Below are 24,482 nucleotides of genomic sequence, written 5' to 3' on the forward strand. Positions count from 1 at the left end.
TGGTGAGGAGAAGAGCAGGACATAGTGTTGAGGTGTAGAAGAGCCTGGTAAGAAGAAAAGCAGGACATGGTGAGAAGGTGCAGAAGAACATGGTAAGGAGAAGAGCGGGACATGGTGAGGAGGTTTAGAAGAACATGGTGACGGGGTGTAGAAAAACATGCTAAGGAGATGGGCAGGATGTGGTTAGAAGATGAGCAGGACATGATGAGAAGATAAGCAGGACGTGGTAAGTGACGGACTCATGATAGAGTGATTGGATAAAAAGCCCTTTAACTGCAGACATGAGTTTGGGGACGCCTCGGCCTGGAGCAGAAAGGAGAGGAGATTTACGCTCTGCACTGAAAAGCCATGTTCTAATGTAAATAATTGGAAGTGTCTTAAACACACGTTTATTTTTCTGTGACGTCACAACAACAAATTCACGCTCATTCACCTTCCACACGTTTATACACTCGTCCATGTTATACACGTTTTTACACTCGTTCATGTTATACACATTTACACGTCAGTTCATGTTAAACTGGTTTATACGCTCGATCATGTTAAACGCGTTTACATGCTCGATCACGTTATACACGTTTACACGCCAGTTCACGTTTTTCCTTTTATACGCTCAGTCACGTTATACTCATTTTCATGCTCGTTCATGTGATACATGTTTATACGCTCGTTTACATTTACATGTCGGGTAACGATATACGCATTTCTAGGCTCGATCATGTTAAACACGTATACACGCTCGTTCGTGTTTCACGCGTTTATACGCTCGATCACATTCTACGCGTTTATATACTCGTTCGTGTTATACGCGTTCACACGTCAGTTCACGCGTTTATATGCTCGATGACGTTATACGTATTTCTACACTTGATGATGTTATACGTGTTTATATACTCGATGTTATACGTGTTTACACTCTTGTTCATGTTATACACGTTTACATGCTTGTTCACATGCGTTCTGGTTTTACAGAGTAAACTTCATTACGTAATGTGGCTAGCAACTTCTCCTGTTAGCTAGTTAATGTCCTACTGCTGTAGAGCTAACTTTAACTCTAGGAAAGTAGCTGGCTAACGCAAATGTTAGCAGGCTAGCTTCGCTAACATTGTTAGATGATAATAAGTGTGTAATCCAAGCCGGTGTTTTTGCTAAGTGCTGCGTTGATGAAGATGAAGAAGAAGAACATAAAGACAGATAGAAAGATACATATAGAGGTTTGTGATTGGCTTATCCAATTTCTCCAGCTCCGCCCCTTGTTGGCCATGTGACCTCATTCATTACACAATACTAAGTCAGGATGTGTGTGTGTGTGTGTGTGTGTGTGTGTGTGTGTGTGTGTGTGTGTGTGTGTGTGTGTAGCATGTTTATACACCAAGACGGAGAAGTCAGATGTGTTCATGTGAGATGCAGCACACTCATCCACCAGGAAGGAAGGAAGATAAAAGAAAAGGAATGATAGAAAAAGATATAACCTGAGGGAAAAACAAAAAAAAGAAAGACCTGGAAGGTGATGAAAAAAAGCAATGAAGGAAATGAAGAAATGTAAAAGTAGAAAAGTGAGAAAAAAAATGCAATGCAAATGCACATAGATAAAATGATGGGTAGTAAGAAAGATGAAAAAAGAATGAATCAATTAATTAATCTAATGTTTGAAAAAAGTAAAATGAAAGAAATAGAAGACATGAGGGGAAAAAATAAACACCACAGAAAAAAAAGGTAAGAACAAAATGGAAAGAAAATAGGCAAAAAGAGAGGAAGAAAAGAAATGCACATATACTGTAAGTTGAAATGATGGGGGGGCAAAGAAAGAGAAAGAAAGAAAGAAAGAAAGAAAGAAAGAAAGAAAGAAAGAAAGAAAGAAAGAAAGAAAGAAAGAAAGAAAGAAAGAAAGAAAAATATCAAATGTTTGAAGAAACTAAAATGAAAGAAATGGAAGACATAAGGAAAAGAAAAGGGAAATCTTTCTAAAAGGATAAAAGTATCTACAAAATTTAAGACAAAGGATTAAAAAGTAATTAACACGTAAAATGAACCTTAAAATAGAGAGAGAGAATGAGAGGGAGATGGAGAGAGAGAAAGATTGGGAGATAAATGTAACCTGATAAGATCAGTAATTAAGTGATTTGTTATTCAGCTGTAGATTTTATTTACAAGACATTTTTACAGAAGCGCAGTGTGTTATTTTATTTGGATCGGATCAGAGTCTGTGTGTGTGTGTGAGAGAGAGAGAGAGAGAGAGAGAGAGAGAGACAGAGAGAGAGAGAGAGAGAGAGAGACGCTGTGTGCGGAGGAAGATTTTGTTTGCTTTTGTTTAACAGAAAGAGATCAGAGGGATGAGGTTTAATGCGTCTGTTTGAATCGTAATGAAATGTTTTGTGATTGTTTTGCTGTTTGTCATGACATATACGCTGTTAGGAGTGGAGAGAGAGAGAGAGAGAGAGAGAGAGAGAGAGAGAGAGAGAAGAGAGAGAGAGAGAGAGAGAGAGAGAGAGAGAGAGAGAGAGAGAGAGAGAGAGAGAGAGGTGGTTTGTACACAGTGTTTATTTTACTCTGTTCTTCTGGTTAAAAAAAAAAAAAAAACATTTTTTTTTTGTTTTGTACTTAAAATCCATCCAATAATTATTGTGTTTAATAAAAACAACAAACCCAAATGAACTGGTGTCTTTATTAAATAAATCTTTATGTATTGGTAAATTTTACATTCTGAGTGTCGAGTAAAAAAGGGAGAGAGAGAGCGAGAGAGAGAGAGAGAGAGAGAGAGAGAGAGAGAGAGAGAGAAATGTGAAGAAGTGAAGAAACAACTGAAAAGCTAAATAGAAAAAGAAAGAACACAAAAAATAGAAAGAAAGAAAGAAAGAAAGAAAGAAAGAAAGAAAGAAAGAAAGAAAGAAAGAAAGAAAGAAAGAAAGAAAGAAAGCTGATGTCCTCAGTGTGTGAGTTCAGTCATCTCCTAGACGTGCTCTTAAAACCCCTGAACTCCACCTCCATCTCAGTGTGATTGAGCACAGCACAACAAAATAATTCTCCTTTAGCAAAATAAATAGAATGATGATAAAGTAATGATGAAGTGATGATGGAATGATGGCTTTGACTAATTATGGAGTAAAGATATGATGAAGTGATGATGGATTATGATGGAATAATAATATGATGGAGCGTGGATGAAGTGATGGAGTAACGAAGTAATAAAAATAAAACAATGATGGAGTAATGATATGAAGGAGTGAGGATAGATAGATAGATAGATAGATAGATAGATAGATAGATAGATAGATAGATAGATAGATAGATAGATAGATAGATAGATAGATAGATAGATAGATAGATAGATAGATAGATAGATAGATAGATAGATAGATAGATAGATAGAACTTTATTGGTGGAGTAATGATGAAATGATCACTTTATGGAGTAATGATTGAATAATGATGGAGTGAAGATATGATGAAGTAATGATGGAATAACGATCTGAACAGAACCAGAACACATTCCAGCACAACGAGGACCCAAAGCACAACAAAGGTTCAGGAGAAAAAAAAAATTTCAAAATGTTTTATTCAGAACTTCATTAAAATCCTGTACTGGGGATCTCTTTAATATGTTAAAAAAAAATAAAATAAAGAATTTAGCGAAGGAGAAAGGGAAAAAAAAGAAAGAAAGAAAGAAAGAAAGAAAGAAAGAAAGAAAGAAAGAAAGAAAGAAAGAAAGAAAGAAAGAAAGAAAGAAAGAAAGAAAGAAAGAATAGAATTTGACCTCACACTCCTTACTGTAACTCACACACTCTGAAAACTTTGTTACATTCCACACTAAGGCAACACTGAACATACACACATTCAGTAGTGTGTGTGTGTGTGTGTGTGTGTGTGTGTGTGTGTGTGTGTGTGTGTGTGTGTGTGTGTGTGTGTGTGTGTGTAAGGAGCCGCCTCTGAAGAACTTTCTGGAACATCTGACCTTATTCTCATCTTCACATAAAGTAGCTAGAACACACACACACACACACACACACACACACACACACACACACACACACACACACTATAACTCTACATACACTGGTTTAGTGAAGCAGAAGGTAAACTTGGTCTCAGAGCTTCCTGACATAAAAATTGAAGTTTTTTAATTTAATTTAATTTTAAAATAATATATTTTTATCTAGTTTGGATTTTTTTTGTTTTCTTTGTTTTCTTTTTTCCTTTTAGATACATTTGTGGGTTTTGTTTGCAAAATTTAGTGGCCATGAAAGACTCCAGCGCACTGCTGCGGCTCCTCTGCACCATCGTAAGTTCAATTCTTTTTGATTACTTTGTAACATAAAATGATTCTTCCAGTTAAAGTGTGAATTTTAATGAGTAGCTAAAAGATTTTAAAAGTTTTTAAAAGGAAAATGCTAAAATGTTATATAAATACATGTTTTATTTTCATTAAGATGCAGAGATCAAAGTTAATTGACTGCAGTATGAACCTTTTTATTCATCAATTTGACTTTTGACTTAAATATATAGATATATAAATCTAAAACAAACATTTATTTTAAAGAATTGAATGTATTTTCAACAAATAAGACAAAAATTATAAAAAAATAAATAAATAGGAAACTGACTGCAGGTTTACAGCCTGCTTCCACAGATAAAATCTTTCTCTTTACATTTTTATTATATAATAAAAATATAATAATATTTTTTATTAATATTTGCATTCATTAGAAAATATTAATAGTTGTCATATTACTATTTCTTAATATAATTTCTTATTGATGTAAATAAATAATTTTATATTGAAAAGTAATAATTGAATTTATTTTTATTGCTTGTTTGTGTTACATGTTTTCATTTATTCATTATTATTATTATTGTTATTATTATATAAAAATATAATAATAATTATGATAATAATAAATAATAATAATTATTATTATTATTATAATGATATAAAAATATAATAATAATAATAATAATAATAATTATTATTATTATTAATATTATTATTATTATTATTATTATTATTATTATTATTATTATTATTATTATTATTTCATTTATTGCTGCTGCTGTTACTGTTGCCACTGTTGTTGTGTCTCTGTTCAGCAAATGTGGATTATGGGATTTATTTATTTTTTTGGGTTTTTGTACATTTATTATTTCTCAAACAGGCCATTGTGACCTCAGTGACCTCTGATCCTCTGGGTGTCATGCAACAGAAGGTCCCATGGACTCAAACGCAGGTAAAACAGTCTTCAATAAATCTGTAGCAGACAATTTCAGAAACAGGTGAGACCCTGAACAGAAACAGATCGAACAATTTACAAACTGCACAAACGGGGCTGGGTGAGGAACGTAAACATGACTCCAAAAATAGGTCACCAAACAACATGAATAGATATAACAAGGCTTGGTGAAGTCGCTGGTGTAAACCCAGGGACTGAGCAAATACTTCACGACAAGTTTGTGAACCAAAGTCTCTTTATATAGGGTGTGAATGTGAGTACTCAGTCAGAAGCTGTGTGAATGGGAGCACTGCAGTGTATGGGAAATGTGGACTGGGGCGGCCATGTTAAATGGTCGCGGTGTTTGCTGGGAAATTGAGTTTTTTGTTTGTTTGTTTGTTTTGAAAACACTGCAGCACAGTAATCATTTTTAAACATAGTGTTAAATATTCCTCTCATATCTGATATTTATTAATTTATTTTTTTCCTTTTGTAGGTGGTATAAAAAATTTTGCTGTAATTGATTTGTGGCTGTATAGAATCATCTGCATTTAATAAATATTTTTGGTTTTATTTTAAACTCTATTTTATTTTAAAATTCTACCCTGTATAGTAAATTCTAATGTTCTTATATTATATATATATATATATATATATATATATATATATATATATATATATATATATATATATATATATATATATATATATATATATATTTATTTGTTTGTTTCATATTTTCTTTTCATCGTCTCCACATTTGACTAAAATTTTGGGATAAAATGTCAATAATGAATACTAAAGTCAATAATAATACTTTATAATGTCAAAACGTAAATAGATTCAAAACAAATACATCAATTAATAAAAAATAATAATTTTCTTAATTAATTGCCAAATCGAACATGCGAATCATGAATACGGATGATCCGCTGTGGCGACCCCTAATGGGAAAAGCCGAAAGAAAGTTAATTAGCAGCTTTTACTACGTATTTTTTCATAAATAATTTTTTACTATTTTATATTTTATTGTATAAGGAAGTCTGGTGTGTCAGAAAAGTATGTGAGGGTGGTGCAGGACATGTATGAGGACAGTGTGGCAGCAGTGAAGTGTGCAGTAGGAAAGACAGACTGGTTCAAGGTGGAGGTTGGACTGCATCAAGGATTGGCTCTGAGCCCTTTCCTGTTTGCTTTTGGACAGTTTGACGGACGAGGTCAGACAGGAGTCTCCCTGGACTATGATGTTTGCGGATGATATTGTGATTTGTGGTGAGAGTATGGAGCAGGTTGAGAAGAGCCTGGAGAGCTGGAAGTATGCTTTGTAAAGAGAAGGAGAATGAAAGTCAGTAGGAGTAAGACAGAGAACATGTGTGTGAATAAGAGGGAGGGCAGTGGAGTAGTGTGGTTGCAGGGAGAAGAGTAATGGAGAGTGTGTTAGCGAAGTGAAGAAAAGAGTGCAGGCAGGGTGGAGTGGGTGGAGAAGAGTGATAGCAGGAGTGATTTGTGATAGAAGAGTATCTGCAAGAGTAAAAAGGGAAAGTTTATAGGACTGTGGTGAGACCTGAGATATTGTATGGTTTAGAGACAGTGGCACTATGTAAAAGACAGGAGGTGGAGCAGGAGGTAGCAGAGCTGAAGATGTTGAGGTTTTCGTTGGGAGTGACGAGGATGGACAGGATTAGAAACGAGTTTATTAGAGGGACAGCGCATGTAGGACGTTTTAGAGACAAGGTGAGAGAGGTGAGATTGAGATGGTTTGGAGAGGAGGGACATAGGTTATATGGTAGGAGAATGCTGAGGATGGAACCACCAGGAAGGAGGAAAAGAGGTTTCTGGTTGTGGTGAGTAAAGACTGGTAGTTGGTTTAAAAGAGGCAGATGTAGAGGACAGTGGGGTATGGAGACGGAAGATCCACTTTGGCGACCCCTAATGGAAGCAGAAGCAGAAGAAGAAGAAGAAGAAGAAGAAGATAATATATTATATTTATTATATTATATTTATTATTTACTTGATTTGTGGTGAGAGTAGGGAGCAGGTTGAGAAGAGCCTGGAGAGGTGGAGATATGCGCTGGAGGGAAGGGGAATGAAAGTCAGTAGGAGTAAGACAGAGTACATGTGTGTGAATGAGAGGGAGGGCAGTGGAGTGGTGCAGTTGCAGGGAGAAGAGGTGGAGAAGGTGGAGGAGTTCAGGTACCTTGGGTCAACAGTGCAAAGTAATGGAGAGTGTGTTAGAGAAGTAAAGAAAAGAGTGCAGGCAGGGTGGAGTGGGTGGAGAAGAATGACAGGAGTGATTTGTGATAGAAGAGTATCTGTGAGAGTGAAAGGGAAAGTTTATAGGACTGTGGTGAGACCTGCGATGTTGTATGGTTTAGAGACAGTGGCATTGAGTAAAAGACAGGAGGTGGAGCTGGAGGTAGCAGAGCTGAAGATGTTAAGGTTTTCGTTGGGAGTGTCGAGGATGGACAAGATTAGAAATGAGTTTATTAGAGGGACAGCACATGTAGGATGTTTTGGTGACAAGGTGAGGGAGGCGAGATTGAGATAGTTTGGACATGTGCAGAGAAGGGACATGAATTATATTGGTAGAAGAATGCTGAGGATGGAGCCACCAGGTAGGAGGAAAAGAGGAAGGCCAAGGAGGAGGTTCATGGATGTGGTGAGGGAAGACATGCAGGTAGTTGGTGTGAAAGAGGCAGATGTAGAGGACAGGGTGGAATGGAGATGAATGATCCGCTGTGGCGACCCCTAATGGGAGCAGCCGAAAGAAGAAGAAGAAGAAGATTTACTTGATATTAAAGAAAGAAAGAAAGAAAGAAAGAAAGAAAGAAAGAAAGAAAGAAAGAAAGAAAGAAAGAAAGAAAGAAAGAAAGAATTATCTTCTTTCCTGTTTTCACTTTTATCATATTAGCAGTGTTTTATCAGCCTTTTAAAACTCAAAAAATGACAAGGTCCATTAGAATGAGATCCACGCGTGATATACCATAATTATCAGTTACAGTAATCAATCATTTGATTCCGCAATTCAGATTAACATGGTCTAAAAGATTCAGAAAATGATAATTACTTATCATTACTTACACAATTAGCAAAAACTTCACCACTATAATTATCAATCTATTAATCTCAGCATTTCTCATGCTGTTCGTTTCACCTCTATTACTATATAACCGATATTCTATACATTTTCTATCAATCAGTAAGCACGATTACATATAGGAAATTGTTGCTACTGCAGGAATAAATATTATAATTAGTTCATTTCTTTTTATCAGCATCAGATGGAGCAAACAACAACAAAAGCTGGATCTCCATCTGTTTCTGATTTCATACAGAATGAACATCCAGGAACATCAAGTGAGGAACTGAACACACAAGGTTAGTTTCAAAACATTCACATTTAAACAAACGTACTAATATACAATTTATTCTGAAGCATAAATTCGCACTGTGTCTTGTAAGCAGTAGTTTTTGTCTTCTGGATATGTTTAGTTTGTGTACTTGGAGCATGTTTAGTTTGTGCCTTTTGGGTTTTTCTATACTGTGTGTTGTGGGTGTGTCTAGTTTGTGTCTTATGCTCATGTCTGGTATGTATCTTGTAGGTGTGTCTAGTTTGTGTTTTGTGGCCATGTCTAGTTGCTGTATTATGGGCATGTCCTGATTGTGTCCTGTGACTGTGTATAGTTTGTGTGTATATGTGTGTGTTTGTGTCAAGTTGGGTGTTTTGTGGGCATGTCCTTATTGTGTCTTGTGAGCATGTGAGCATGTGTGTGTGTGTGTGTGTGTGTGTGTGTGTGTGTGTGTGTGTCTGTGTGTGTGTGTGTGTGTGTGTGTGTGTGTGTGTGTGTGTGTGTCAAGTTGGGTGTTTTGTGGGCATGTCCTGTTTGTCTCGTGTGTGTGTGTGTGTGTGTGTGTGTGTGTGTGTGTGTGTGTGTGTGTGTGTGTGTGTGTGTGTTTGTCAAGTTGGGTTTTTTGTGGGGATGTCCTTATTGTGTCTTGTGTGTGTGTGTGTGTGTGTGTGTGTGTGTGTGTGTGTGTGTGTGTGTGTGTGTGTCAAGTTGGGTGTTTTGTGGGCATGTCCTGTTTGTCTTGTGTGTGTGTGTGTGTGTGTGTGTGTGTGTGTGTGTGTGTGTGTGTGTGTGTGTGTGTGTGTGTGTGTGTTTGTCAAGTTGGGTTTTTTGTGGGCATGTCCTTATTGTGTCTTGTGAGCATATGTGTGTGTGTGTGTGTGTGTGTGTGTGTGTGTGTGTGTGTGTGTGTGTGTGTGTGTGTGTGTGTGTTTGTCAAGTTGGGTTTTTTGTGGGCATGTCCTTATTGTGTCTTGTGAGCATATGTGTGTGTGTGTGTGTGTGTGTGTGTGTGTGTGTGTGTGTGTGTGTGTGCGTGCGTGCGTGCGTGCGTGTGTGCGTGTGTGTGTGTGTGTGTGTGTGTTTGTTAAGTTAGGTTTTTTGTGGGCATGTCCTTATTGTGTCTTGTGAGCATGTGTGTGTGTGTGTGTGTGTGTGTGTGTGTGTGTGTGTGTGTGTGTGTCAAGTTGGGTTTTTTGTGGGCATGTCCTTATTGTGTCTTGTGAGCATATGTGTGTGTGTGTGTGTGTGTGTGTGTGTGTGTGTGTGTGTGTGTGTGTGTGTGTGTGTGTGTGTTTGTTAAGTTAGGCTTTTTGTAGGCATGTCCTTATTGTGTCTTGTGAGCATGTGTCTTGTGAGCATGTGTATGTGTGTGTGTGTGTGTGTGTGTGTGTGTGTGTGTGTGTGTGTGTGTGTGTGTGTGTGTGTGTGTGTGTGTGTCAAGTTGGGTTTTTTGCGGGCATGTCCTTATTGTGTCTTGTGAGCATGTGTGTGTGTGTGTGTGTGTGTGTGTGTGTGTGTGTGTGTGTGTGTGTGTGTGTCATTTGTATCTTAATAGTGCATGTAGATTGAGTTTTGTGGGTGTAATTAGTTTGTGTCTTGTGGACATGTTTAGCTCTGCCCTGTATTAGCAAAAAATTTTAACTAGTTAGCAAGTTAACCAGGCAGCTAGTTAACAATCTAATATAAGAGTAAAGCGGTTATCAGCCAAATAAAAAAAAAAAAAGGTTGCAAACAATTCATAGTGTTTGGGGTGGAAGTGAATAAAGTATTTCTAGATTGATGTTTTCTCCCACAGTGTCTCCTACAGGCCTGGAGCCAGAGTTTGGCTCAGGTTTAGACGCTGAAAGCAATGAAGACATGAATAAAGATGAGACCAGTATCAATCCGACCGAATCAGACGGTGCCGTCTGGATAAACACGACCTCTCAAAGTCTCCAGAACAGCAAAGTGCTTGAATGTTCAAAGGTTAAAGGTCAAATACAGATGGAACACTCAGATCCTCCATGGCCATCGGCGCCAGATGTAATTGCTGAAGAGGAAAGTTCAAATATAAGATCAGTTTTAGTCGTGAATCAGGAGGGTGTGATGGCTGCTGCCATGGAAGCCGGCGATGACATCATTTCGGGTAATAAAGTTACGCTTTCAGGGACCATGAGGCCAAGAACAGATGATATGGATGATGAAATATCTCAGCATCCATACACGGCGTCGCCAAACAAGATGAAGATCATCGAGGAAGAGACGGAAATGAATGAGAGTTTTATTTTACCAGAACTGCAAAGTTGTGATCTGACTCCTGAAGTCTTTCTGAAAGGAACCAGAGAAGAACCGGGTAAGAATCAAAATGATGACTCCAATATGTGTATGTGAGTGAATGTGGGTTATTTTTCTCCAACAGCACAACAGTGATTGTTTATTCCACTTACATTTTTTTTGTTCATATTTACATTTAATAGTGTGACATGTAATGTTGTCACTTATGTTAGATCGACAATAAACACTCATTCGTAAAAATACTCTTTTATAATTAAATCGCAGCCACACAGGGGCCCAAGCCTCTTTTAGGCCCCAGAGCAAGGCCCTTAGCCCATAGCTGCTTAGTTGTATGAGATACATGTAAGTGTAGAGGCAAGCTTACTCGTGTCCAGTAGTTAAAAAATTCCACTTTAGAGGTATTTGTATAGTTAAAACACACAACATTTATGAACTCCAATTACCACTATTTAGCAAAAAAAATAATAATAATAATAATCCATCAAACTCCCATCCCTCATCTCTTAAAGAGACAGTACTACTCAATGGTCGGGGCACATCAAATATTCTAACCCAAGCAACAATATTACCCAAAAATACAACAATAGACCATCAAAATTCCGATTAGCACAAACCCTCACAAACAATCCCAACAGAAACACCCACAGTGGCTAGCAAGAAAAAAGTAGTCCACAGCTTAGCTCATACAGAAGTCACTCTAAATAAGGGCATCTGCCAAAATGCCCAAGACATAAATAAATGTAAAACAAATTAATAATTACATGTTCTGTAAATTCAGTCCTAAAAATGTAAAAAAAAAAAAAAAAAAAAAAAAAAAGGTTTCAAATTTATCTATGACACTAAAAACTTTTTCCATTTATGTTACATAAATACAATTCTCCTTAAGAAAACTTTACCACATTAATGAGTGAACGTCCATGTGAACAAGTTGTTGCTAGAGCACAGCACGAGTGCATTAATATAAACCAGAGCTGCTGTTATAGAGAATTAATCAACATCATCGTAGGGTTGCAGCTTAGCTTGAGCCAAAACGAACCTCTGAACTATTCCAAAGAAAAGCGTTGGTACACTGTTGGTTTAAATCTTTTCTCAACATCCCACTGCTGTTCATTTTTGATGTTTCAGCCACACCCACACTGCGAGATCAGAATCTCATTGGCCCACCAGGAAACACAGGACTACAGGTATTACACACACACAGATTTTGAACTTGATTCTGACTGTCCACTTGATAAAATGAACTTTCTATTTTTTTTCTCTTTGTGAATGCCATGCGCTTCCGTAGCTTCTAGACGTAGGTTGCTGTCAGAAATCGCCCACTCTTGCCAAGACACTGAAAGATCGAAGCGTACTTGATTAGTCTTTCCATTTATACCCCTGCGTGTGTCCTTTTATAATTTGCTAGGTATACACTCTGTTCGTCTTGGGCATCAGTCCTTACCAAGCCTTGATATCTTGTGTTTGGCAGTTTATGCAGTTTGTCGATCCTGTGCCAGTTTTTGACCTTGCTTTTGATTCTCATTCTGGATTTGTCTAGTCCTTTAGTGGTAATAAACATAGAACATACATATAAGTAATAATAAACATACTTAACTGCAGTCTCAACTAAAACTACATAACACCTGGGAAATTGTGAGTTATTTCTGAAACGATTTACATCGTCATGTTGCCCAGCCACAGGCGAAAGCTTTGCGGATTTCTATTTCCACTCAGGGGGAATGGTTTTAGACCCAGCTAAAGATGTTGGTAGAAATAAGGCTAAGTCTACACTAATCCATATAATTTAAATTAACACAATTTGAAAAGTGTGTTTTTGTTTTCGGCTCATTTTCAATTGTTCCTTAAATGTTTTTCATCCACACTAAAACGCCTGAAAATGCTTAATTCCCTGTTTTGCGCATGTGCGAAACGTAAGAAGCTTCGACCTGCGTAATTTCCGCCTAATGTTTATTTACTTACTGACTAATTGTATCAATAACAAAAAATGCGGCATTATTTTTGAAAGCCTTCATTTATACAGTCCCCAAACGAAAAAGACGAAAACAGCGTTTTTTTTGTCCACTTCAGAGAGAATTTTCAAAAAGCTACATTTTGGTTGACTAAAAACACCATTACTGTGTGGACAGAAGGGCAAAACAGAGAGAAAAATATTTGTTTTTAAACGAGAATGTATTGGTGTGGACATGGGTTATGTTTAAGCAACTGGTCCAGAGACATGCCAGAATTATGACGTTTTAAAACACTTTGGCACTGATGCAGAGCTTGAATATCCCGAGTCTCAGATCTTGTCAGGAGAAATCGAGTTTGTTGGGATTTCATCAAATTAAATCTGAAAAGAGAGGAGAGGAGTATGGATCATCTCTGGCGAGAGAGCTTTATAAACGAGAGCAGACTCTCTAAAAGTCACAGAGAGAGAAAGAGAGAGAGAAAGAGAGAGAGAGAGAGAGAGAGAGAGAGAGAGAGAGAGAGAGAGAGAGAGAGAGAGATTAGACTGCAAATTGGAAAATCACATTAGAGAAATGACTTGAATGAAGCTAAAAAGAAAGATCTATGCTGTGAGACTGAGTGTGAGCTCCAGCGCTGTCATGTGGATAGGAAGCACTATGAAACCAAATAGACTATATACTATATACCAAATATGACATTGACTTACGCTTTCTGTTGTCACATTAGGGACATCAGGGTCCTCCTGGTCTCCCTGGAGTTCCAGGATCGAAAGGAGAAAAGGTACACAATTTATTTTAACATCTTGAAGATCTTTGTTTTATAAGGTGGTATCAAAAGGTTTTGAGACTAGCTCTGTTTTCAAGAAAGTTCTTTATGTATATTTACACACGATCACCTTCAAAATAGTCCCCTTGCTCAGAAATACAGCTTTCCCAGTGTTCCTGCTGCTTCAGAAATGTGCCCTGAAAGTCTCTTTTTCGAAGCGTGTCAAGCGACTGCGATTCAGTCTAGATCTCCGCAATGGTGTCTCTTCATTTAGGGAAGAGGGTGAATTTCGCAGGAACCAAATCCCGCGAGTAGGGTGGGTGCAGAAGTGAGATGATGTGGATTGTTACCTGACGATCATTTTGCACAAGTTGCTGAATGGTTTCGAAATTTTTGGGTGGTTAAGCTTGTTGAAGATCTTCCGAATCTCTCGTCGTCTTTCAGTGATGTTCCGTTCTTGAAGCACGCGTGGCACTCAGAACACCTCGAACGACTCATTGAAGCATCGCCACATGTCAAACGTCTCTATGACATATTTGCCCAGATTTACATATAATTTCCCGTTTGCTCTTTGTTCCAACTTGCTCTCCCTGATGAAATTGGTCAGACACACAGAAGCGTGGTCAGAATAGCACCAGTTAGCACCGTTAGTCTCAAAACCTTTTTAAATAGTGGATTACTTGTTGGTTTTCTTGGTTATGGTTGTCATCTGGATTTCTCCCATTTTCCCATAGGGCTATGCAGGAGCAATGGGTCGTACCGGAAGGACGGGATATAGAGGACCGATCGGCCCACCCGGCATTCCTGTCATCCTCGTGTGGATGACATCGGAGGAAGAATGGCTAGAGTTTCAGGTGAATGTTCTGGAAACTACAAAATCTTGAGGATGATGCAGAGGCATATTCACTAAGAAATCTTTTTTCTATCTTCTAACAGAAGAGTAAACTCTACAAGAAGCTCATGGTGTCGTGGCCGGTATGTGGTACTGATGTGTGAGTGAGGTTTAAAAGAGGAATAACACATTTCATGACATGAAGTTATGGGAAATTAATGATTGATCGGGTGATTTGATGGGGTCATGAGGAGTCACTGTACCTGTATATGACTTATATAGGAATTTTTCAATAACAAAATGAGTGTTTTCTTTCACTTATACCACAGCAACTTGCAAACAATTACAATTTCATATGATTTATTAATGATAGAACCTGATATTTATTTATGTATTTATAATAATAAATTCAGATTTAGATTCCAGATCGGAGTTTGAATTTAGAATCAGGCTCAGAGTATGACTTAGCTTTAGACTCATTTTCAGAATGAGGAGTCAGGTTTAGAATTAATTTTAGGATCAGCGTAGGAGTCAAATTCAGACTCGCATTAAAAATCAGAATCAGGTTCAGAATCCAACTAATCAAGTTCAGAATCAGATTCAGAATTTAAAAAAATGATTTACCATAACAGCATGTCCACCGAGTGTTTTATTCCTTTTAACCCACAGTCATGTGCAAACAATTATAATACATTTCCTTATTAATTAAAAAACTGTGCAGTTTATCTGTTTACAAATATGTTTAATATTGTATAAACAAGTTAGTTCTTTCTGGCACTTATGCTATAGCAGCTATAAACACTAATTTCCTCAGCAGTCTCTCTTCAAATAAAACATTACATGTGTTACCAATAAACCTTGAAAAATCAGTTACAGCTTTATCTCTGACTATTACAAAGCACTGATGCACAAGACTCCTTCCATAAAGGTTACATAAACAGTGCTATAGTGTAAACCTGAATGATCTGTTGCTATAAACACAATCGACCATAAATTCAATCGAACTCTGAGTTAACTACTACAATAAGTCCTTTATGGCTTTTAAAATAAATGATAATGTTACTAGTTATTTACTGATTGATAATGTATTTTTTTAGCTCCACAAAGGATTAGCAGGACCACAGGGACAACCCGGAGATCCTGGTTCACCTGTAAGTGATCTCATTATCTAAATGAACAGAAAAGAAAAATTGATAAAAGAGAATGATTTGTTTTTTTGTGTCCCACTTTTCACACTGATGGTTAAAGTTAAATGGCAAACCCCCAACCCAGTATGGTGTTTCATACAGAAATACACAATGCTGAATAAGAGAATATACTTGAGTTTTTGTTGTCTTTCAGATAACATTCTTTTTGCCTTTTTTTGTGTGAATGTAATGTGAGATTCCTCAAGTATCCTTTTTAGAAACACACTTTTTTGTCTTGTCCCTTTAGGTTATAATATCATTTCCATCTTTTCTTTCTGTGTGTTGTTTTTGTCTATAGGGTCGCCTAGGAGTTCCAGGAAAACAGGGCAAGAAAGGAGTCACAGGACCGATTGTAGGCATCCTTGAGCACCAAAATAAAACCATTGACCCCTTACCACTAACTAAAACACAGCTAAACCTCTAATCTTAATCACAGAACTACATACTTAAAAAGCAAAATATCTGTTTTTTTTGCTATAATAAATTCTGATATTGGGAAAAAATGTAGTTGTATAATCATGATAGCTGCTCGCTGTTAAGTGAAACCACCAAGACTAAGAGTTTCTTTTATGCCCTGTATGTTATAGAGCAAGTATTTAGCATTTATTCAGTACTTGTAATAAATTAATGAAGCTGATGAGCCACATCCACTGGAGAAGAACCTGATAAAGGTGAAATTCAGGAATCAGTCATGACAATATTTAGTATTAGAACCAAATGTTACGGGGATAAACAGGCTTCTAAATCTGAACCAAAAAGCCAAATTCACAATCAGGATCCGAGTATGATTTGGCTTTTGAAATGGCTTTTTGCACAGTGAAACTTTTTAAGGGCCTTGCTCAAAGGCCCAATACTGGTAGCTTGGCGAAACTGGGGCTTGAATCCCCAACCTGCTGAACAGTAACCCAGAGCTTGTCATACCAGGTTTAGTGTCAGATTCAAAATCCAGTGTCCACTTTAGAATCATATTAAGTTAGGTTCAGAATGAATTTCTATTAAGTTTCAGAGTAAGAGATGGAAATAGAGACGGGTTCAAAATCCTGTGTTAGGTGATTGCAGAATAAAGAAAATTGAAGCCTAATTCTAACCCTTGCTCTGATGACACAGACTATGACCAGATTCCCATCTCAGTTCAGCTTGCAGCTTCATGTTAAACATGATCAGGACTAATTAATGATACCTACAGACTGTTTCTTGAGCTTGCAGTGTGCTAATAAAAAGCTTTATTTACAGGAGAGTACCTATAGGTGAGGAAGTGATGGATCTGCAGAACAGGAAACGTGATTTTAGACGAGTCCTGCATAGACAAATCCAATCCCCTTTTAGTTGTCTGGACCCAGCACTAATAATCTTTGATTTAACATTTACCATTGAAAAATTCAGTGGAAATTCAGGAAAAAAAATCAGTTTAGCTCTTAAAAGTGATTTTGTAAAACTGAAAGAATTTAGGAATATGTTTTGGTGTAGAAAAAATTTTAAATATGGGTTTGCAAAAGCTAAGTATTTAGTTTTTATGTATATATTAGGGAAGAGCAGGGCCACCTGGGTTACCTGGACCCTCTGGAAGACCAGGTCAAGATGGTACGCCAGGAACAGATGGAGAACCAGGCCAACCTGGAACACGAGGAGAAAACGTACGCTACTTTTATTGCATATAAATCATGTCACATGTTTTACTTCAACCACATTCACACCTGGAAGTTTCAAGTAAGTATAATGATTCTACCTAGACAGAGATGATTCATGTAAATTTAAAGATGTAGCTGCTGTAATGTTTAATGGTCTGTTTAAGGGAGACATGATGCAGCCAAGTGGGATTTTTATTAGATTCCAAAAAGGGTGGAGCACACAGTACCAAAAATACATGTGTGTGTGTGTGTGTGTGTGTGTGTGTGTGTGTGTGTGTGTGTGTGTGTGTGTGTGTGTGTGTGTGTGTGTGTGTGTGTGTGTGCGTCTGCGTGTGCGTGTGTGTAGGGTCTACCTGGATACCAAGGAGATCGAGGCAGTAAAGGGGAGCTGGGTGAGTGGGTAAGAGCGTCCAGAGTTTCTTTATAGTTTCACAGTGATTATTTGTGTGTGTAATTGATTATTAAATGTTTATAATACAAATGCATTAATACTTGAAGCACATGAAGTACTCATGATTTTACAGAACACATTATATGGCTTGATGTAATGAATGAATATACGGATGTCACCCAGAAGGAGATGGGTTCCCTTTTAAGTCTGGTTGCTCTCAAGGTTTCTTCCTCATAACATGTTAGGGAGTTTTTCCTTGTCACAGTCCCCACTGGCCCACTCATTAGGGATAAAACAAATAGGGACACATTTTTGGTGTGAAAGTTTCGATTTGGAATCCATTTATTTCTGTAAAGCCGCTTGGAGTGAGGCAACATCCATTGTTAAATATGCTTTTCAAATAACATGTAATTAAATTGATCTCTAAAGTTTTAAAAGTAACGTGTATGCCATGAATTGCACTGAACAAAGTGTAGAAACTTGTGTGCACATGTCTCAAAAATGAAGTGCTCGACAATTTGTCCACACATCAACACAATTCACTGCACGCCGTCCTCATGCTCTGGTTTTAATGCTGTTACAATGTTTTTTAAGGTGGCTGGGAGTTATTTATGGTAAGATATAGTTTCTTCTGTTAATGTTTTCCGCAAGCGTCCAGATCGGAGGTCATTATGTCACATAAAATAGTATGCTAGGCTCATGGTGCATAGTCGTCTGTTCTGTTTTTAGAACTGATACGTGATGGCAGTATGGATATCAGTGCAGTTGTAGTAAATATTATATGTTGAGATTTCCTTTTTAAAAGTGAAAAATATGAAACGATGTATTCTTGACCTTAGGGTTACACTGGAGAACCGGGACCTCGGGGCGAGAGGGGTAGGAATGGGCAGAAGGTAAAAGCATGTCCTGTTTTTAGCATTAGTTAAGTTTAGCTAAACTCTGATGTTTTTTTTGTTTGTTTTTCTTTACAGGGAAATAAAGGGGAAATTGGTCTGAGCGGAATAACAGGCTACGCTGTAAGTAAATACATAGAAAAAAACATTTATTGGTTTGACTTCAATTATGTGTTTCTGACCATTTATGTGTCTGTCTGAGATTCTCATTTGCATTACTGTGATATCTGAATTGTAAGCAGTTGAACTGTAACTAAAGGCTTACAAATAATGACTAATCAGATTTTTTAGTTACTCCAAAGTCACCGTGAGGGCAAATGTCTGAATTTGTTCTTTGATAGATTCCTTTATGTTTGTCATACAACATTGATACTTATGTATTCACATTCAAGAACTCGGGCCCTATTTTTGTCTCTCGACTCTCTGGGTCTGATTCTCATTAATATGATGTCTCACAAACAAGCGCTTAGGGTTTACATTATTTATTATTAAGGCAATAATATTTTAAACAAGTTTAAGATTACATTAAAGTCAAATGTGTGAAATAGTTTTTCTCTAATAGTTTTTTTTACATAGTCTCATTGGGCTTGGTGGCATCCATGCTTCCTTGTCCATTGTGTTATTGTTATTTGTAGTTTATTTTTTATGTTAATCATAATGAAATAAACTTGTTAAAAATTAGTACAACTCTCAGATTTGATACAAATATAAAACGTCTTTTCAAGCTCAATTCTTTCCTTTTGGTTCTGCCACCTTAAGCAGATCTAAACACTCTGAGAGCCTCTGAAGCAAGACACTTTGTGACTATATTGGGTGTTATAGGTGTACTGTAAGCTGCACCTTTGCTTTCTGACCATCTGCAAACAAAATTATCATACACAGTCTCTGAACTAGGGCTGAAACAATTCTTCGAGTAACTCGAGTAAATTGAATACAAAAATGCTCAGTTTAGTCAATTTAACTACACACGGAGCACTGTGTTTTTCCACGGACCATTATTACTATGATATTGTTATTTGTTTGATATTGTGATTTGTGGTGAGAGTAGGGAGCAGGTTGAGAAGAGCCTGGAGAGGTGGAGGTACATGCTGGAGAGAAGGGGAATGAAAGTCAGTAGGAGTAAGACAGAGTACATGTGTGTGAATGAGAGGGAGGGCAGTGGAGGGGTGCAGTTGCAGGGAGAAGAGGTGGAGAAGGTGGAGGAGTTCAAGTACCTGGGGTCAACAGTGCAAAGTAATGGAGAGTGTGTTAGGGAAGTGAAGAAAAGAGTGCAGGCAGGGTGGAGTGGGTGGAGAAGAGTGATAGCAGGAGTGATTTGTGATAGAAGAGTATCTGTGAGCGTGAAAGGGAAAGTTTATAGGGATGTGGTGAGACCTGCGATGTTGTATGGTTTAGAGACAGTGGCATTGAGTAAAAGACAGGAGGCGGAGCTGGAGGTAGCAGAGCTGAAGATGTTGAGGTTTTCGTTGAGAGTGACGACGATGGACAGGATTAGAAATTAGTTTATTAGAGGGACCGTGCATGTAGGATGTTTTGGAGACAAAGCGAGGAAGGCGAGATTGAGATGGTTTGGACATGTGCAGAGGAGGGACATGGGGTATATCAGTAGGAGAATGCTGAGGATGGAGCCCCCAGGAAGAAGGAAAAGAGGAAGACCAAGGAGGAGGTTCATGGATGTGGTGAGGGAAGACATGCAGGGTTGAAAAGAGGCAGATGTAAAGGACAGGGGGGTATGGAGACGGAAGATCCTCTGTGGCGACCCCTAATGGGAAATCCGAAAGAAGAAGTGAGTTTTTTTGTTAACAAATGTGTTACAGTATAATCTTAAAAATATAAATAAAATTGCACATCTGTAGGGGACACCTGGACCTCGTGGACAGAGAGGATTCATGGGAGCACCTGGTCCTCCTGTATGTCAACTTTTCTATAAGCCTCTTGTATATCATTTAGCATCATTAAAGTTTTCTAGCACATAAACCCTGACATTTGACACCCTGACAGGGAGAACCTGGATGGCCCGGTTTTACAGGAGCTCCAGGTCCAACAGTACGTCATAAATTCTAATTATTGTATACTATTGTGTACGTTTCTCTATTACTCTTTAATAACGTGTGGATCTGGTCCCTCAGGGTCTTATGGGGCAGATAGGTGTTAAAGGATTGGGTGGAGTCAAAGGACCTCCTGTAAGATCCATGTTTTGTTTACTTCTTTAAAAAGTAGATTAAATGCTGAATTTACGGATTAAATCTGATAATCTGTGTACAGGGTCAGCCTGGTGAAATCGGAGCAAGAGGAGAGGCTGGGAAACTAGTGAGTCACATACATTAAATTGATTCAATATCCTTTTTTATTAACTATATTTATTTAGTGGAAAAAGACACAAAACCTGATTTTTCACAAATGCAATAATTAGCCTATAAAATTGTAATTCTATGAGTAAAATGTGGGTTCCGAAAGCTTTTTGTCAAGTTTTTTGTTTTGTGATTGTAAAGCAAAAAGTCTGAAGTAAAAAAAACAAAACAAGACAAATACCAATTAAAAAAATTTACTTATCAAAAAATAAATAAATATGCAATAATATGAAATATTCATTCATTTTCTCCCGCTTATCCGTAATTCGGGTCGCGGGGGCAGCAGTCTAAGCAGGCCCCCGCCTTCGACTGCTGCCCAATCCTCACAGCACCGTCCCTTACGGTCCCTCCTGCAGGTGGTGAGCCCACGGGAAGGCGGCCCCACGTCACTCCGACGTCACGGACCTTGATATTGCCCTCGTAAGGGACCCCCGGAGCATAGAGGGCTAAGGGCCTTGCTCAAGGGCCCAAGAGTGGCAGCTTGGCGATACCGGGGCTTGAACCCCAGACCTTCCGATCGGCAACCCAGCGCCTTAACCGCTGGAGCCACCACTCCCCCTTAATATAAAATAATTAGTGAATAAAATGTTCTATAGAGAAAATTCCCAAGAATGGCAGTACTAAATACTTCAAGCATATCAGTGGGAGTGAGATAACAAAACATTTACATATACTAGTATTATATATAGTATAAGCAAATATTTTATTTGTATACTTCTGTAATAGGAGCAGTCAGTATCTGGTTTTTGTATGTAGACTATAAAAAGGAGAGAGGTTTGAGCCATCTGCTGGGCAAACAATTTATATCTCTCCGCAAACAGAGATTGACTAAAACTATAAAAATTGACTAAAACTCTGGTAAAATTCTGTATGCAGCTGCAACAATAGAACTATATGATTTAAACCTTATAGGTTGAGTTAAACAAAAAGACGAAAAAGAAAAAATCATTGAATTGGATAAAATTGCAAAAAAAACTGCAAATTCGTAAATGTAAAATTCAAGAGTGAACATGTACATGCCTAAAACAGACAAAAATATCATTTTACACCTTCTTGTTAAAAGAGTTTATTAATACATTAATACATGTTTTCAGGGAGATCCGGGTTCTGATGGCATAATGGGATTTCATGGAGACGCCGGGCCGCAGGTACTATGCGCATTTCTATTCGCTCTTTAAAATAATATTTTTAAAATATTTTTGATTGTTTTCTTTTTTAATAACACGACATGCAGCATTTGGAGCAACAACAAATGCTCTGACTGAAAGAATTTCCCGCACTGAATATTTAACTGATTTTAGGGTGAACCAGGGCGAGAAGGACCTCCAGGTCCTAAAGGAGATCCTGTAAGAAATATTCTTTGATATTTCACATATTTTTGTTTACTTTTAATTTACGGAAAAAAAAATTATAAACTTTTAAATAATTTTATACACTTACTATTATATGATAATTTTTTGTTTCATTTATATCTCCTGTGTTTATATGCCTACAGGGACAGATTGGAACTGAAGGATCCATTGGAGACCAAGGATCACCAGGACCACCAGTAAGACTGCTGATACATATAGAATTTTAAGTTGTGTATTAATTTGACAAAAATTGCTTTATAGTCATGGAAAAAAGTAAGCTTGTTTAATTATTTATGTATGGCTGTGAATATGCAAATTAGGCCACACCTCTTGACTATGGCAATCAGCATTTTTGTTCAATAACACTAGCTAACTTAGCTACCTCACTACTTAACATTAGTCACAGAGCTATATGACCCATCTTCAGGTGTTGAGGAGGTGTTAGCTTAAAACATAAGTACTCTGGATCAGAAGGTCACAAATTCAAATGCCAGAACCACCAAGCTGCCACTGTTGGGCCCTTGAGCAAGGCCCTTTCTCCTTATCTGCTCAGATGTAAGTCGATCTTGATAAAGGCATCGCCACATGCCATAAATGTAAATAGAAATATCTTCACATTGCCATATTTTGTATATATTGATAACTTAACTGCAGTCTGTCAGGTACCTGTCCGAAAATAACGTTCCCGTGTCAACTTATACCAAATCATCATTAACATTATCTGAGGTGGCATGTGTGTTATCTTAGCTTACTTGATTTAAAACTGTTATTGGTCCAAAACTATGAAGTGAAAGTGCTTTATTCCGAAGTGTAATTTAAAAGACATTATGGTTCTTTGTAGCTTTGATGTTCTGGCTAAACATTGAATATATATTGACCTTTTTGATTGTTTAAGGGCACTGCTGGTGAAGCTGGAAAACCAGGACCCTCAGGTGATCCAGTAAGATTATTTAACAAATTTTTTGTTTATATAGACATGTAGAATTTAAGCAAAACAGTTCTGTTTATTTGAAATGGTCTCATTTACATGTAGGGTCTGAAAGCTGAGAAAGGAGATAAAGGCGATCCCGGTGAAAAAGGAGAACAAGTGAGTTTTTACCTTTACGGCATTTAACATACACCCTTATCCAGAGTGACTTACATTTATCTCATTCATACGCCTGAGCAGTTGAGGGTTATACTTCAGTGAGTGTCAGAAGATTTTGTGCTCAGCATAACACGGTATAAAAAGGAGGTGTGTCAGACTTCAATTTCCTGCCAGTCAATGTTTCCATGTTTGCCTAGCTCTTTTAACAAAGCAGAAATCATTTCTTAAAATGGTGCTCATGTTCTTGAATCTTCCTGCAACATTACATCAAATCTATATTGACATATATGCGTGTGTTATCAGGGTTCTCCAGGCTCTCTGGGTTTGCCTGGATTCCGTGGTCGAGCGGGTCGTTCTGGCATTCAGGGAGAACCCGGGCCAATTGGATTTGCTGGACCACCAGGACCACAAGTAAACACCTGATTTTGTTTGTACTTTATTTAATAGGGTCTTTGTGATTAGTTGTGTGTGTGATTGTGTTTTGGTGTGTAATGTTTAAGGGTTTGGAAGGAGGCACTGGAGATCAGGGAAAAGAGGGAAAAGATGGCCCCAAGGTAACCAATCTGATTTAGAGAAGAATGAAAGAAGACAGATGGCAAAACTTTATTTTCTAAAATAAAAACATTTTCATTTTCAGGGAGAACGAGGTCCGGATGGTGTAACTGGAGTTCTGGGACCAAGAGGTGATAAGGTACATGAATTAAGTAACTTAGAAAAACTGTCTTTTGCTAGCTAGCTGTCTTTCACTGTCATCTTTTGTTTGCTGGTTAACATGTTTTTGTTTGGCAACTTTTGTGCGCTAGATTGAAATTTCCAGTTAATTTGTGCATAAAATAATGCTTTAATAAGTTGCATTATTTATTAGATTCTTGACAATTTTTTTTTCTCTGTGTAAATGAAAGGGTCGAATGGGACGTGGTGGATTCAGTGGTCTGCCTGGACCTTTGGTAAGGCCTTGTCTTTTTGTAATGATAACTGACCTTAGCATTAATAATTATGCTACTATTCTTATATATAAATAGGGGCCAATGGGGAAATCAGGAGAGCACGGACCTGAAGGAGAGCCTGGTATCAAGGTTCCTGTGTACATCAAATTAATTAATTTAAGTTTGAATAAAAAATTTTGATACTCCCTGGTTACTGCATGTTTTGTTTAATAAGTTGTAATTTGGTGTTGCAGGGTAGAATAGGATTTCCTGGAGGGCCTGGAGCTAAAGGTTTAAAG

The 24,482-nt window shown here is 37.5% G+C and overlaps 1 protein-coding gene across 1 annotated transcript in view; it reads left to right on the plus strand.

The window, feature by feature from the left end:
- The first annotated feature begins 4,262 nt into the window (after positions 1-4,262).
- LOC310732958 (uncharacterized protein) overlaps positions 4,263-24,482 on the plus strand; it is a 35,650-nt gene continuing 15,430 nt past the window's right edge. The window contains exons 1-29 of the mRNA XM_083553734.1: positions 4,263-4,278; positions 5,150-5,221; positions 8,476-8,578; positions 10,346-10,882; positions 11,950-12,008; positions 13,498-13,551; positions 14,271-14,390; positions 14,473-14,511; positions 15,466-15,519; positions 15,854-15,907; positions 17,082-17,189; positions 17,530-17,583; positions 18,414-18,467; positions 18,546-18,590; positions 20,324-20,377; positions 20,469-20,513; positions 20,597-20,650; positions 20,733-20,777; positions 21,913-21,966; positions 22,120-22,164; positions 22,314-22,367; positions 23,066-23,110; positions 23,204-23,257; positions 23,561-23,668; positions 23,758-23,811; positions 23,895-23,948; positions 24,160-24,204; positions 24,280-24,333; positions 24,438-24,482. Of these exons, the coding sequence (XP_083409860.1) occupies positions 5,189-5,221; positions 8,476-8,578; positions 10,346-10,882; positions 11,950-12,008; positions 13,498-13,551; positions 14,271-14,390; positions 14,473-14,511; positions 15,466-15,519; positions 15,854-15,907; positions 17,082-17,189; positions 17,530-17,583; positions 18,414-18,467; positions 18,546-18,590; positions 20,324-20,377; positions 20,469-20,513; positions 20,597-20,650; positions 20,733-20,777; positions 21,913-21,966; positions 22,120-22,164; positions 22,314-22,367; positions 23,066-23,110; positions 23,204-23,257; positions 23,561-23,668; positions 23,758-23,811; positions 23,895-23,948; positions 24,160-24,204; positions 24,280-24,333; positions 24,438-24,482 (2,124 nt within the window). The 5' untranslated portion in view covers positions 4,263-4,278; positions 5,150-5,188. The remainder of the gene's footprint in view (positions 4,279-5,149; positions 5,222-8,475; positions 8,579-10,345; positions 10,883-11,949; positions 12,009-13,497; positions 13,552-14,270; positions 14,391-14,472; positions 14,512-15,465; positions 15,520-15,853; positions 15,908-17,081; positions 17,190-17,529; positions 17,584-18,413; positions 18,468-18,545; positions 18,591-20,323; positions 20,378-20,468; positions 20,514-20,596; positions 20,651-20,732; positions 20,778-21,912; positions 21,967-22,119; positions 22,165-22,313; positions 22,368-23,065; positions 23,111-23,203; positions 23,258-23,560; positions 23,669-23,757; positions 23,812-23,894; positions 23,949-24,159; positions 24,205-24,279; positions 24,334-24,437) is intronic.

Source organism: Silurus aristotelis (genome assembly GCF_946808225.1).
Source record: "Silurus aristotelis genome assembly, chromosome: 11".
In the NCBI taxonomy this organism is placed as follows: Eukaryota; Metazoa; Chordata; class Actinopteri; order Siluriformes; family Siluridae; genus Silurus; species Silurus aristotelis.